At 33.4% G+C, this 14,984-nt stretch overlaps 1 protein-coding gene across 1 annotated transcript; it reads left to right on the forward strand.

Annotated features, from left to right (window-relative positions):
- Positions 1–195: 195 nt before the first annotated feature.
- LOC134271189 (uncharacterized) lies at positions 196–12,292 on the forward strand. Its single transcript, XM_062753438.1, has 11 exons — positions 196–573; positions 1,231–1,293; positions 1,375–1,517; positions 5,845–5,910; positions 6,015–6,101; positions 6,194–6,301; positions 8,215–8,349; positions 10,027–10,176; positions 10,306–10,384; positions 10,622–10,746; positions 10,904–12,292. Exons 1-11 carry the CDS (start codon positions 516–518, stop codon positions 11,378–11,380), a joined length of 1,491 nt encoding a protein of 496 aa, XP_062609422.1. The 5' UTR covers positions 196–515; the 3' UTR covers positions 11,381–12,292.
- Positions 12,293–14,984: the final 2,692 nt, after the last annotated feature.

Genomic DNA, 14,984 nt, shown 5'->3' on the forward strand with positions numbered 1-14,984 from the left:
ACTAAAATATTGCTTGACATCTTTAATCGTATTGAATGTAAATATTGAAATATGATAAAAGAAGAAATTATAAATGTTCCTATTAAAGTAAGTGTTCATGCTTTCCTCGCCAGTTTGAGAATTGACGATAGATTTTATTGGTGAGTTCACCTTAACAGGTGATAAAAATGCAGGTATGTGAGGTTTTACCGCTGTGATCGATTTAACGGGAGTTTTACAACAAGGAAACTTAAACAATCATGCCCGTTTGTATTCAGACTCAGCTCAAGAGAAAACAGTTTTGATAAAATTAGCCGAATTCGGTGAATTAATCTTATCCCGCTAAAAGATATCGATTCTTACGGTGACAGTCCCTTGATGTAGAACTGCAAGTGATAAAAGACAACTAGAACTACAACGGATTTACAGAGAATTTTTTTTTTGCAAACAGAGGAATAATTAACTAGGATTATTTTATATTAATTTCTGAGGATTTATTTCAGTTTAAAAGTGTTTACCAAGAAAAATATTACATTATGAAGGTGTTGTTTGCTTTTTTGCTTATCAGTGGTTTAAATGGTGTTGTTACACAAGGTACGTAGTTCTTTTCCTCAAAGGAGAAAAAAATTAAGTGGTCTTTATCTCCGTTTTCTATTAAATGGACGGAGAAATGATAAACAAAAGTAATAAAACCTTCCACAAAGAGTATTGCGTGAATTTTCTTGCATAACAAAATATATAATTTCACATATTGTCATAGTACATATGTCTTAAGTCTTAAATGTGCCATATCATTGAATAAAGGTCAAACGCGCCCCTTTTAGTAATTTTTAAACAAATGTCTTTGGTAGGCAAAACACACCTTGTAAAAAAAAGTATATTTTCACGACATATTGATTGATTGTATACTGTTTAACGTCCCTCTCCACAATATTTTACTGATATGGAGACGTCACCATTGCCGGTGAAGGGATGCAAATTTAGGCCTATGCTCGGCACTTACGGCCTTGGAACAGGGAGGAATCTTTTGCCACATCTGCTGTGACACGGGGCCTCGGTTTATACGGTCTCATCCGAAGGACCGCCCCATTTAGTCGCCTTTTACGACAAGCAAGTGGTTCTGAGGACCTATTCTACCCGGATCCCCACGGGACTTTTCACGACATATCTTCCTTCCGGTTAAACGTGATTTTCTTTGTACCAAACTTTCAATTTTAAGATGTTCCTAAAATGTATATATTTTTTAACTAGAAAACCACTGTCAGTCCATTCCGTTGCCACCGGAAATTTCCTTCGATGAAACTTCTTCACCAGGTAATTTGATTTTATTTACCTGAAAGTGATACAAGTAATTGTTCTGGCTTTTGCATGATTTTTTTTTCTTTTTCATTCAAGGTTCTATCCTATTCATTGGAGATCAGACAAATTCTACAACACAGAAATGGAACTTAAGTGATACCAATCCACAGGTTTCATTGGAATTTAAAAACCAGACGTACTCTGTATTACTGCAACAAAGCAGAGATCTGGATGTAAATGTAAGAAAGATGTATTTCAATTTATGGTGTTAAAGTTATGTCATATTTGCTAATGTTTTCTATAATATAACACTTTTAAAGCAATGCATAACTTTATCTACATGAAAACAATGTTCTCACATCATCAGTGACATAGGGAAGGGTTAAAGGGTTGACTATAGTAGTCAGCTTGCCTTGCTATAAAAATTGATCGAACGCAGAACATGCTCTTGAATATCGAAAAAGTTTTGAGACGAGAACAACATATACAGGTACTAGATGAATAAGTCAAGTTGGCGATGAAAAGTAACTTGTATAATTATATAGATTGTCATTCAATTTATTTGTTATAGTTTGCTCGTCTATAGTCAATCAAACATCCAAATTTGAAACAGTTGTGGCAAACCATTTGATGTTTTTTTTTCAAATTAACCGGGATAAATTGAGTTAACATACGGGATTTGTTAGACAAGTTCGCGGGCATGTTCTATAGTGAGCGCGATATTTCTATGAATGTTGTAAAACTGTGCAAATAAAAACCACGTATCTTTTCCAATATTAATAACGGTATTCCGATATTATAAATATGCAAATAAAATTTTTGTCTCTTCCGACGATCCTATACAAATACACAGCTACATTATTTAGCTAAAACAGACAAGACAGTTGTAGCGCAGAAAGAGACGGAGTAATTGAGGGGCAAAATGAAAACTAACTATCCTTCAGCAAGTACAATTCATCATTAAGTCAAATGTTGACTGATGTTTTTTATACTTATTGTTAAGCAATTGTATGCACACTGAATTGTCAATGGAATTTTCCGTTTTTCCCGATCATGACAACAAGCACACGGAGGTAATTGTGGCCGATCGGCAGGGGACGCTCATTCTTCCATGGCATCTGATCCCAAATCTGATGTTTGGAAATCACTGATTTGTATTGTTTAATGGACGTTTGAACTTGAATACTGTTCGTTACTCATATGTCATTCAAATGTGTTAAAAACATTCAATGTATTTACATCCACTGAATATTTTTTTCTTTGTTTCTTTTGCAACACTATGCAACCCACGTGTGTAGATTTCTCGAACAATGGCTGTTCTATCAGTTATGCACCCAATGACATATTCATCTTAAATACAATATTTAAGCAATTTAAACTTACTCAGAATGATTTTTAATACAGATGTAAATATAAACAATAAAGTGCTTTCTTTTGTTTTTAGTATGGGAATCACCGTCGCAGCTATTGCAGAAGAAAATTGCATAACCCGATTATGTGGTTTATTTTTTTTCCTGCAATAGCTGCGACATTAAAACCGTACTACAACCAAAGAAAGCATTTTACTATTTGAGTAAAATCTATATCTGGCATTCAAGATTATGAACGTTTCGGGTTTCATAAGTATTGATATTAATATAATTTTTTTTAAAAATGCTGCTACCAATTGTAACGTGTAATATTTACGTCGACCTGGTACCTATGAGGGATGTTACAATAACTAGGTTCGAAAGTATCTAGTTTTGAAAAAGAAAAGAAGTATTTAAAAACAGTTAATACATATGTTTATTATAGCACCAAAGCATGAAAGACAATAAATAAATTTCAATAAATATTTAAAATGTTTCTTTAATAGTAAGTATACGGACGAACTTTCACGGAGCTCAGTGTTACTGGGAGTTCGGTGCTACTCGGTTTCCGGTGCTACAAGCCAATAAGGTTGCCGGTGCTACTAGGTGTTCTGTTCTACTTTGTTGTTTCCGGAGCTTCAAGATGTTTGGTGCTATCTGCTGCTACTACTATGAATAACTATACAGGCACAATCAGGGACTCTGATACTGTAATCAGAACTCTATCTGAAATCCAAAATTTCTACTTCTTAATAAAAGTCCACCCCCATCCTATGCTAGCATGTCATGCTTAGATAGGAGAATTCTTGTGCTAAAACTCCATTGATAATTATAACCTATGCAACTTAAAATAGTCAAACAAACTAATCTGTGCTCGGTACAACTCGGTGCAACCAAGTGCACGGTGCTACCCAGTACTCGGTATCGGTGCCAATGAAGCTAAATCTAATCAAATGGAATTGGTTATTCTAAATTCAAAATTGCAAGCTTACACAGTCAATATTATAATACTAAAATGCATTCTAATAATTTAAGAAACAAACTTTGGTTCAAAATCTCGCACCAAGTATATTCAATATTCTCAAATATCATCTAAAGAATTTACATTTTGCTATAATTTCTAAATAGAATAAGAAGTTTCAAAACTAATTTCTAACCCATATAAAATTTTAATTTACCTTATTCTTGCCTGGCACCGACTGACACCGACTCTTGATGTCCATCTCTTATTTTTCTGGAGAAGATCTGACAAGACCCCTTGAAGTTTTCTGCTTTTACTGTAAACGTATTACATTTGGCTGTGTGTTCTTTTTAGAAGCTTTAGCGGATCGCAGCAACCGCTAAATCAAGTACATTTGTATGCAGCTAAATGTCTTGCACGTAAACACATAGATAAGAATATGAAAAATGTGCCAAATCAAATTTACGCTAACTTATTCAAAAATCAATTTCCGCCCATTATCGTACACGCTAGATATAATACATTTATAGTATATCGTGATGCAGTGCTGCAGTGACTACGTCATCTGTAAAATGTAAATTTCTAAAGACAGTACTTTTCTCAATAAACTAGGATAAACAACCTATTAATAATAATCCAAACAATCTATTTTATCAATCTATGATATTTCAATTGTTTTAGTTAACTATTTCTAGAGTTAAATATCCAGAAACTATTCGTCTGCTAACAATTCGGATATATTTAGTGGCAATAATGTAGCCCTCTCCCCCTTTTTAATGGGGGGGGGGGATATCAGATAAAAAAAAAATCGGAGAGGGCTACATTATTGCAGCTACCAATAAGCTAAACCATATCAAACGATTGTGTACTACAATAAAACTATGAAATGAAATGCTTGAAAAAGGGGCATTCTTTTACTTGCGTTCCTAAAGACAATCGTATTTGTATTTCAAACAAAGGAATCTGCAATGTCCATGCTCACAATAAGAAACATTTGATTTATCGTATAATTTTATAGTTTTGTAAAGCGATTTGTGGACAATTGGCTACTTCTTACATGCATAAAAGGCTTTTGTTGACCATTTAAAGTTTGCAATATAGTATAAATTTTGTGTAAGTTGACCTAAATCAGTGTCTGTGATGAAATGAAATTTATGGAGATGACAAACAGTATTCGAGCTCAAAAATCCATCAAACAATACCAAATAGGAGCAGAGGAAACACAGACCTCCAAAACATCAGAGGTGGGATCAGGTGCCATGGAGGAGTGAGCATCCCCTGCTGACCGGTCAGGGCAAAGGAAATTCAAACTTTTTCATGAATCCATTATACTTATTTAATTTATTTGACCATATTGAGATACATTAATTGATATAATTAAAAAGTTAAGATAACGGAAACGATCGAAATATAGTTTCAAAATAAAACTCAATCGCCGCGGATACAAACCATGCCAATTTTATTTTTAAAAAGTAAAATGTTTCCATTGACAGAAAAATCTTTAAAAGGGTTTCAAACATTGTAATTTTTTCAACATTAGCATTGCAGGAAACACAATAGATTGCGAGAGTTGAAGAAAAGTATTGTACCGCTAAAGATGGTATATATCCAAAATTATGAGGAAGGTTAATTCTTTAAAAATTATAAGAAAGAGTAAAATGAAGAATTGGGATCTTTAAATATTTTTTAGGTAAATGCTTTCAATGAACAGATATAAAGACGGCTTAAATAGGCACAAAACAATTTGGGAATCGTCCAAATGTGTAAGCCAGGAGTATATTCAAGTCCTACCAAATATTGCTGATAAACAATCACTTTGAAATATATTTTGTTGACTCACAATATCGCATTATAACAATGTTAGTTTAATTTGTGCGAAAAATCATGTGGGTTTGAAAAGTGTGTGAAGCAATTTACCCATACCTCAACATTATTAAAGTCCCCAATTCCTGATATAATAGATAACTTTTTTTCAAGAGAAAAACCTCATTTATTTACTTAACTTTTCAGTAATTTGCAAAATTATTTTGTTAAAAATATATCAAGATACAAGTACTAAAGTACACCAAACTTAACATTAAAAAGTTGAGATAGTTTCTTTTTGAAAGTATTTAGAATTAAAGAACAGTCTTCCAACAATCTGTTTAAGATCCCATGGAAATTAAATGCGCTATAGTTTCAGCTTTTTGGTAAGGGTACGAAATATACGTGCATATTATAGCATTAAAATTCAAGTGTTATAATCTTAATTTGTAGCCCTGTTCTCTTGCTGAGTATCAATTTATACAAAGAGTGTCGTGTACAGGACCCGATGGCTCACCAGTAAGAATGCACATTAGTTCAATTTTATAACTTCATTTTCATGGCAAGGAATCTTTCTAAGAATTATGATTACATCTTTTTCATGAATCCAAATCTGTAAATAGAAAGACGGAGATCTAACGTTCAAAGTCAATCCAGTAAACGAATACTCCCCAAGTGCAGTCAATCGTGAACCAGTTCATATAAATGAGGTTTGTTCATTTGAAATTAAATATTCGGGTACTTTAAAAACTTATGTGCACATTTGTTTTTATACAATTTTCAAGAAATTTGTTATTTTTAGGGAGATCATCTTTCCCAAATATTTATAAGGCGTATGTTTGATTCGTTTGAAGATAGAGATTGTCCGAAGGAAAACCCTGTCATAAGCATTTCAAAGGCTGCTGGGGAGGTAAGATTAATTAATTGATTTTGTTTAACGCAGATTCGGCAAAATGAAAAGTTATGTTTAGGTTTGAGAGAAATTTTTGGGGTTTCTCCCCTGGGGCCTCCAATATCCCCTTCTGATATTTTTAAAGGTCCTTGTTTGTTCTGCTTCAGATTTGTAGTTTCCATTAACTTTTGAGCTGGAAAACTATTCGTTATCTCCATATTTTTTAGTAGCAGTGACGTTGCGATCTAAAATTTATGTTGGACTGACTCATAGATAAAAGTAATACATCAATGCAAAAATATTACTTTTTTGACTTTGTATAGGCATAAAAAAATCTAGCTATTTGTAGGAGTATGACAAAATCTTTTTCTTGTTTTATTTATATAAAGCATGGGCAGATACAGGATTTGTGATTAGGGGGGCGTGGATAACCTCGTTCAGGCAAGGGGCCTGGGGTCGCATTAAGCACCCCTGTGGTTCCAGGGCGAAGCCTTTGTGGGGACCCAGGGGGCGAAGCCCTCGGAAGCTTTTGGTTTTCGTGTATGTTAAGAGTAAAACCAGGCACAATAATAGTGGTGTTGGTTAGGTATGTACCAAAGTATGACATAATTAATGCTAGTCATATCATACTTTGAATGAAGGGGGTTCCAGGGGGCGAATCCCCTCGGAAGCTCCTGGGTTTTCGTGTTTTTAAGAGTAAAACTAGGCACAAAATAGTGGTATTGTACCAAAGTATGGCATTATTAATATTATTCATATCATACTTTGACAATTTTAGGGGAGGTGCGCCCCCCATGCCCCCCTCCCTTAAATCCGCCATTGTAAAGTGGTTTAATAAATACATACAAACAACCACTTGATCAAGACCCAAGACCGTAAACTAAGAGCACACATATGTAGAAATTTCAAATCTATATAATTTATTTCAAAGACTTTTGATAATGAAACAAAATTCCACATATGTGTGAATTTGTATATTTCACAAATCTGCAGATTTAATATCTGTAAAATGTAAAATTATGATAATAAACCATATAGTCTGACATATCTGTTTCATATTTAGACACTTTACTTGAAAAAGACGTTAATACTAAACTAACAACCAAGCACTATGATAAACGTGATGATTTTAACTTTTCTATTGTCAACTTCCCTTACTTATGCAGTTGATTCGATACGCAAGAATATGCTTTACGTATGAACAGTTTCAAAGACGAGGCAAATTATTGACAAACAAGTTGATGAAACAAGAATATCAGCAGTCTCGTTTAAAGTCATCATTTCGTACGTTCTGTGGTCGATACAATGACCTGGTCAGCAAATACAATTTAGCATTGAGTCAAATGCTGACTAATTCATACTAATTGTTAGTCCATTATTTTATAATTATTTGATGACGGATTTTTCCATTATTTCCCGATCATGAGAAGGACTCATGGCGGGTGTGACCGGTCAGCAGGGGATGCTCATTCCTCAATGGCACCTTATTCCACCTCTGATGTTTTGGCGGTCCGTGTTTGCTCCTAATCTACATTGTTTCATGGACTTTTGATCTTGAATACTGTTCGTTTAGTCCATTTATTTCCTTAAAATAATGCTTGCAAAATATATATACAAATATATATATATATATATATATATATATATATATATATATATATATATATATATATATATATATATATATATATATATATATATATATCCCTTCCTTTACCAAATTTAGGGAGCAAAGAAAATTTTGTTATTGGTTCTGTATTTCAAATATAATCAATATATCCATATACATTACTATAGGAAATAGAATAAATGAAGTGATAAACTGTGGTAAAAAATGTCGATATCTCAGAAATGAAAATTTCAAAAAAGTATTTCGACTGCATAAAATTTGAGGGAAAAGAATGAGATTATTGAAAAATTATCTTTTTTAGAATGATGCCAGAGATTATTTCACGGTTAACAATGCTACAGGTTTTTTATATCAAACAAAGAACTTTGATTACGAAGAGACCAAATTCCAGTGTGGTCTGGGACAAACAGGAGGAATATTAAATATAACTGCAAAGGTAAGAAACAAAACTAAAAAGGAAAAAAAGCATCAAACTGTTGAAATTTGATATGTATGATAACATAATATAAAGAAGATGGGGGAACAAGGCTGGCAGAATGCCTATAGCGTCAGATATTAAGAAATCAAATATAGATTAACATCAAATTATTGATATTTTTGAAATTATGAGAAAAAAAAAACTTTTCTGAGAGGGAAAAAAAAATCTCGTAAAAAAATTTTTCTTTCATAAAATTATTATACGGTATTTGTGGGATTCGAACCCTAAGCAATAAAAATCCGACGTATCTAGAGTATACTGCGTTGAGACTTACGCGTTAACCACTATGCTACACCACTCATGGTGATTTTAGGCATTTAAATCATGTTTGTGATATGACCCGCGACTTAATGGACTTAAAGTATTTCTCGGAAAGATGCGAATGTTGCGTCATAAAAGTGTACTTTAAAGGTATAGTGGGTCTTCTATATATATATATATAAATCTCCTGTAATGAATGTCAATACACTTTTGGCAAATTCGATGATTTTTCAGCTACAATAAAGAAAAATGCTTACTGGCGTTTTTCAATCGTTGGGACATTATTTACACACTGAATTGTCAGAAACTTTTCCTTTTTTGAAGATCATGGAGTACTAAAACATCAGATGTTGGATCTGGTGCCTTGAAGCAGTAAGCATCCCATGTCGACTGGTCACACCCTCGTACGTTTCTTGTCATGTCGACTAGGCAAACGAAAAAAAATCCGTAGACAATTCATTGTGTTAATAATGGCCTAACAGTAAACATTTATTGAAAGTTTCAGCTTATTTAATACGAAAATAAATTTCTAAGAGAAATGCGTTGTTCACGATTTTACAGACTCCTCTTAGATATTCTAAAAAAAAAATCATCATAGAGCATCACGAGTAACACAAAAATACCAAAGATGAATGATTTACATTCACTTTATAAAAATTCTAAGGTCCCTTCTCTGTTGTTTTAAAAAAAAATTTCAACAAGAACCTTAAGTTGATTTCAAGAACACCTAACATTGCGAAAATAATTGAAAATCAGGAAAAGTTTTCATTTTTGAAAATGTTCATTTAAAAAAAAAAATGCTATACCTATATAATAGATTCCTTAACTATATAAAACTCATATCTATATCAGCTTCCAGTTATTGTTCTACCACACCTTTCTTTTTATTCTTTACTGATGTATTAACAGCATTGAAGAAGAAACTTAGGATTACTCTACAACCACATTTACGTAAAATGAAACGAAAGAGATGAGGATACTTGTTCAGTAGTAGGCCCCATTCCCAATGCTAAAAAGTGTGTGTTTCCCAATTTCATCAAAGAAAATTCCCCAAAGAGAATCGATTTGAACAAATATGGTTTTGTTTGTGCTGTTAAAAACATCTAATAGGCATGCATGCTCCAAAAACCGATTGACTGAATGTAAAATAAGTCAATACATTTGTAAATACCTTGCAAATGAAAAACAAACCCTTTTATTTGAATTTATTCACAAAAAAAAATTAAATAAATATATTTTTTCCCAATTTCAAAAAATGTCGCTATTTTTCCCAAATGGAAAGGCCCAGGCCCTTGATTTCAAGACCTCAAAAAACCCTGCTTGTACTTAAAATTTTTAACTAAGATTTTAGAAATATGCATGTTATTTTTTTAGGACGGTCCACATACCGTGACTACAATCCTGACTGTTAATTTTGTTGACGTGGATGACACTCCTCCTGTGTTTGTCAGATATGGCTGCTCTATAACATGTTATTCTTGTGCAGTTCCAGATTTGTCTGTTACCATCAATTATTTTGATCAGGTATTCGTGGAACCTACAAGAAAAGAACACATATTTTTTTAAAGATTAATAATTTAAAAATTTTAATGTTAAGATAGTGTCACTTTTTCAAGTACAACTTACAAAGAAAGATATCTTGATATTTTGTAGGGAATCGTAAAAACTGAACCTAGCAGCATAAAAGCTGTGGATCCCGACAGCCAAACAAATATTACGTACAGTTTAGACGGTAAAATGTTAACTATACAGGTTTTTTTAAAATTCATAAAACATGTATTAAATCTGTTCAAGATGTGACAGTATTTTAAATGTTATTGATGATTCTGTTCACAATTTGTATTGTTTATTGAGATCTCCATAATGATCACTGCTCTTTATCGTCAAATTTCATGATCAGATACAAATATATAGTTTTATATAGAAAAAAAATGTCTGCTTATTTTTACCTGAAATTTTAAATTTGCAGTTTACCCTGAAAAATACAAAGACAATATTGAGTTTGAAAATGGTAGTTTCATTCTCAATCAGTCGTTTGCAAACTTCTCCAACTTCGGTGAATCTTCAGACTTCAGTGTGGTGGTAGTTCTGCAGGTTTGTTCTTTTTAATTTTTGGTTCTGTGGCGTTTCTTTTGGTATTGGCTAATTTAGATTACAAATAGTTAAATAGTTGGGCTGGAACCTAGTTAAGATAAAAGCTTATTTACCATTTGCAGTATTTGCAACTCATTTCATAACGCATGCGTTTCAGGCTATGGGAGATAATGGACAGAAATCAGACAATTTCACTTTAACCGTAAATGTGACGGTACCCCCACCCACGACTCCCGAACAAACGACAGAACCCCAAACCACTCAACCAACCACCACAGAGGAAGTGACGTCACAACCGACGTCATCACCTACTACCATCTCACCTTCAACACCAACCACTAGAACGCCTTCCACAGCTCGACCCACGACAACCCCCGCCCCCACAACCCCAGCACCCATAGAAAAAGCCAACCCAGACAAAAGTACCGACAATAAGGTGCTGATAATCGTCCTGCCTATTGTGGCAGCTCTGATTCTTATTATTTTGATCGTGGTCATTATTAAGATGAGGAAGTCACAGCCGCAACAGAAATACAACCTCGGGGAGAAGAATGTGAACGGGGATACTGGCCACGACGAGACGTCTACTGAGATGGACAACCATGCCTTCAAAGACGAAAAGGAGGGCGTCTGATGCAGGGTGTCTTAAAATGGCAGAAAGATCTAACATGTCTAACATTACATTGTCATTATATGTTGTCATTTTGTTACTCAAGAGTCTCATTTTACAATATTATGTATAATTTTGTTCAAGGTGCTTTTTAAGACTATTTGATTACTACATAAACTTAGAAATCCAAGTATATATTAATATTGCAATACAATTAACATATCAGTGTAATGTGTATAGCGTTTTCAAAGTGACGAAAATGCTGAATGTTGATAATATTTAATAACTTTTGTTTTAAAAGCTAACAAACTTGTGGGAATTTTCACATAGCTACATCAGTATGTGTAGAGATTTAGTTTGCTATCATGTGAAAGCGGGCCACTAGCTGTGTTGCTTTTTCTCATTTTGTGTGCGGTGAAGGTTTGATCATAGAATGGTGAAGCGTAAAAGCAAAAGAAACATGGAGGATTTTTTTTACAATGTATTTTTATATAGTGTTCTAGTGCAATACATGTGTGTACAAGATCTTCTCTTTTCATGAAAACACTCAAGTTCACCGTGCCATACTTCAGTGTCGATATTCTTGGATTGATAAGTGTACATAATAAATATATATTTCATAAATCACTTTTTTTCACTTCTATGATCTACTGCTTTTCTTAATTTTTTACTTTCAAACGCAGGCCTTGAGTTCTGAGAACTCTACAATTAGTATGCATGTGTCAGCGAAGCTACAAATCACTTTCAAAGTAAGAGTTAATGGAGGATTAACTCCTTCTTCCTCCGATTTCCCTGTGGTTGCTGTGGTGGTGCCATGTCTTGGGGTGGTGATAATTATTCTTGTTGTCGTTCTGGTGGTGCGCCTGAAGCGATCTAAGCCCCAGAAAAACAAGAAATATCGTGTCAGCACAAAGAGGAAGGAGAGGGAAGAGAGCAGTGACGCTACAAATGTGGAGGGAAAAGCCGGGGAGATAAATGAAAAGAATCCTGGTGTCACGGCACCAGAAAATAGGTTTGTGGATGAACCTGTGGATGATGTAAACAACACAAGGGAGGGAACGGAAAATCCCTTGTTCAACGAGTTTAATCAAACACCAAACATTAATGTAGATTTGGAATCAGATTGAACGTTACCTTTCAATCTTATGTTGTTTTAATTTTGCTATCAAATACAACGCAATATTGCATTTAAATTTATCAAAAAAAATAAAAAATAAAAATAAAAGAAAAACTGCTATAGGGCCCTTTAATCATTGCTGTTAAATAGTTTGTACAACGAGTTTCCGTAGCTATGAGAAACTTATGAATATTTTAGTGTTTATGGATACTAGTATATCAAATTTTACCGGAAATGCTGATAAATGACCATCTGATGTTCAATAATTTAAAGAAGTATTTTCATTTCCTTTCAAAATTAAAGGAAACCCGTAACAGTTACAATTTTTAAAAAATGGACGCATGTATTAAATTGATATTTGTTTTATCTACAAATTTTAGTTGTAGATGATAAATGAATAAAAACTCTAAAATATTAAGAATTGTAAAACTCCTGTGATGTTCAATATAAGATGGTTTTTAAATATTAGTATTGTTTTACCCTTCATAATTTGTTTTTGTCATTTTTAGGACATTATTGAGATATTTTGAATAAAAAATGTTTATCAAACTTTTACAGTTCTATTTGATTTACTTATTTTTATATTCAACCCTACTAATGTTATTGTGATTTAAATTCAAGACACGTGGTACAGGTTGATCTATTCAAAGGTTATAGGGTAGAACCGGTTTTATAAATAAAATTGGCCATAAACATGACATTACTATAGCCTGTTTCTTTTGAAAACGTGTCCTGTAATAAATGTTTCCAGACCTTCCTGAAAGACTTTCATGATTTTCGACAGAAAAAGGGTGGCTACAGGGGGGTGTGTTAAAATAACAATATATCTTATATACTTTTCGGCGAAAATTACAGAGTGACTGATTCGCTGGTAAAAAATGTGCATAATCATCTACACTGACAAACCTTTGTTTGCCTTATATGGCTATTGGTATAAATGCGCACAGAGGATCTTACCACGAGGAACTGACCAATCGTTGAATATATATGAATAGCAACGTTTACGCCAAATACATGTTTACATTTTACTTCGAACACTTAGTTCAGGTCAATCTACGATCATGTTAATGGACAGAAAATTAATAAAAAATGTTCTTACGAACAAAATACAAAATGAAAGGTGTTACGGGCGTTTTTAAGTTGTTGTTAAATGGAAAAAAATGTTTAATAAAATGTAGTTTGCGTCTAAGTTCGGAACACTAGTGCTTCAAGGGTAAGGAAGACGAGCAGCATCTCATGCATTTAAATGGACAAAACTTTGTTTTCGTTCTTGATCACGTGTTCGGCCAGGGAATTCACCTTGTATTCACCGATAGTACAACAAAGAAATAAATACAGACGAAAATCGCTTTTGGAGTATGACTTTCAGAAACCTAGACTTCCGCCGTTTATTTAACAAATGAATTATTTGTCATTATGAGCATGAAAATAATATTTTTAAAAATGCTTTTCATTTACCATATAAGGTTTCCCTTTTTTTCAAGCGTAAAATTCCTGTTGTAGTCGTAGTAACCCATAATGCAATTCTCATTCAGACGATCTGTCAGTTAAAGTCATGTTGGTGCATCATTTGCTAATCTGACGCCAAAAAGTATAGTCCCGTTCCCATGCAAAATATTTATCCAAAAAGAATTTTTTTAATTCATGACTGCAGAAAATTGTATCATAGAAAATAGTTATTAAAGTTTGAATGAATTTAAGAGAGATCGAATAAAGTACATTTCTACAGACATTATCAGCTGATTCTAGGGTGGTGAAAACTGAAACGCAACATAACTTTTCTGTTTACCATGCCTCCACGTGCTAGTCACTTCCTAGCCACATTTCCGTGAATAATTTACCCTATCTCGCTGAAGTCTCGCTAACTCTCGCCAGAGACACTACCAGAGCTACTCTGAACTCATCGGGTTTTATATTTTGCAGAACACCGAAAAATAAAAGGTTCCGAACACATTAGTAGGGGTGATATTTAAAGTTATCTTTTTCACAATTTTTGAAGAAAAAAATTGTTTTTATTTTTGAATTATAATGCATAAATTTATGCATTATAATTCTTTTTAAAAATTGATGTTCATTAGCAAGTGTGGGTTATATGTAATACACACCCTCCCCTTTTCACAATTTTAAAGAAAACTAGTGCTAATTGTAACGGGAACCGTTACAGATGTTCCCCAAACGCTCCCCAACTCCCTTCTCGTGCCATATTCCCTGTAAGTTTCATTAAAGAAGGCAAAATCTATGCATTTAAGACGGCAACAATGTTTTCCCAAAAGTAAACCAAGTATTTCAAATTTAAGTAATGCAGGCGTGCGCATGTGATTGCATGAGCGTAATGACGATATCATCTTGTCTACACTATTTTACTCATATGCACGTGCACGCACGTGCATGATGACCATACCTTCTTGTAGGAGTCTACTATGTCTGTCTATGTTCTTAATCCCATCCTGTTTGGTTGAAAAACAAGGGAGTTATAGCCATTTAAAGTTTAAGCCAATCAGATTGCAGCGC

This window comes from Saccostrea cucullata, unplaced genomic scaffold (genome assembly GCF_032062105.1).
Source record: "Saccostrea cucullata isolate Sc308-1 unplaced genomic scaffold, CSIRO_AGI_Scuc_v1 ctg14713, whole genome shotgun sequence".
NCBI lineage: Eukaryota > Metazoa > Mollusca > Bivalvia > Ostreida > Ostreidae > Saccostrea > Saccostrea cuccullata.

Coding starts and splice junctions, on each gene's coding strand:
- LOC134271189 (XM_062753438.1), top strand. CDS start 516: ATGAAGGTGTTGTTTGCTTTTTTGCTTATCAGTGGTTTAAATGGTGTT. Junction 574..1,230: donor AAATGGTGTTGTTACACAAG/GTACGTAGTTCT, acceptor TTTTTTAACTAG/AAAACCACTGTCAGTCCATT. Junction 10,385..10,621: donor TATTACGTACAGTTTAGACG/GTAAAATGTTAA, acceptor TTAAATTTGCAG/TTTACCCTGAAAAATACAAA.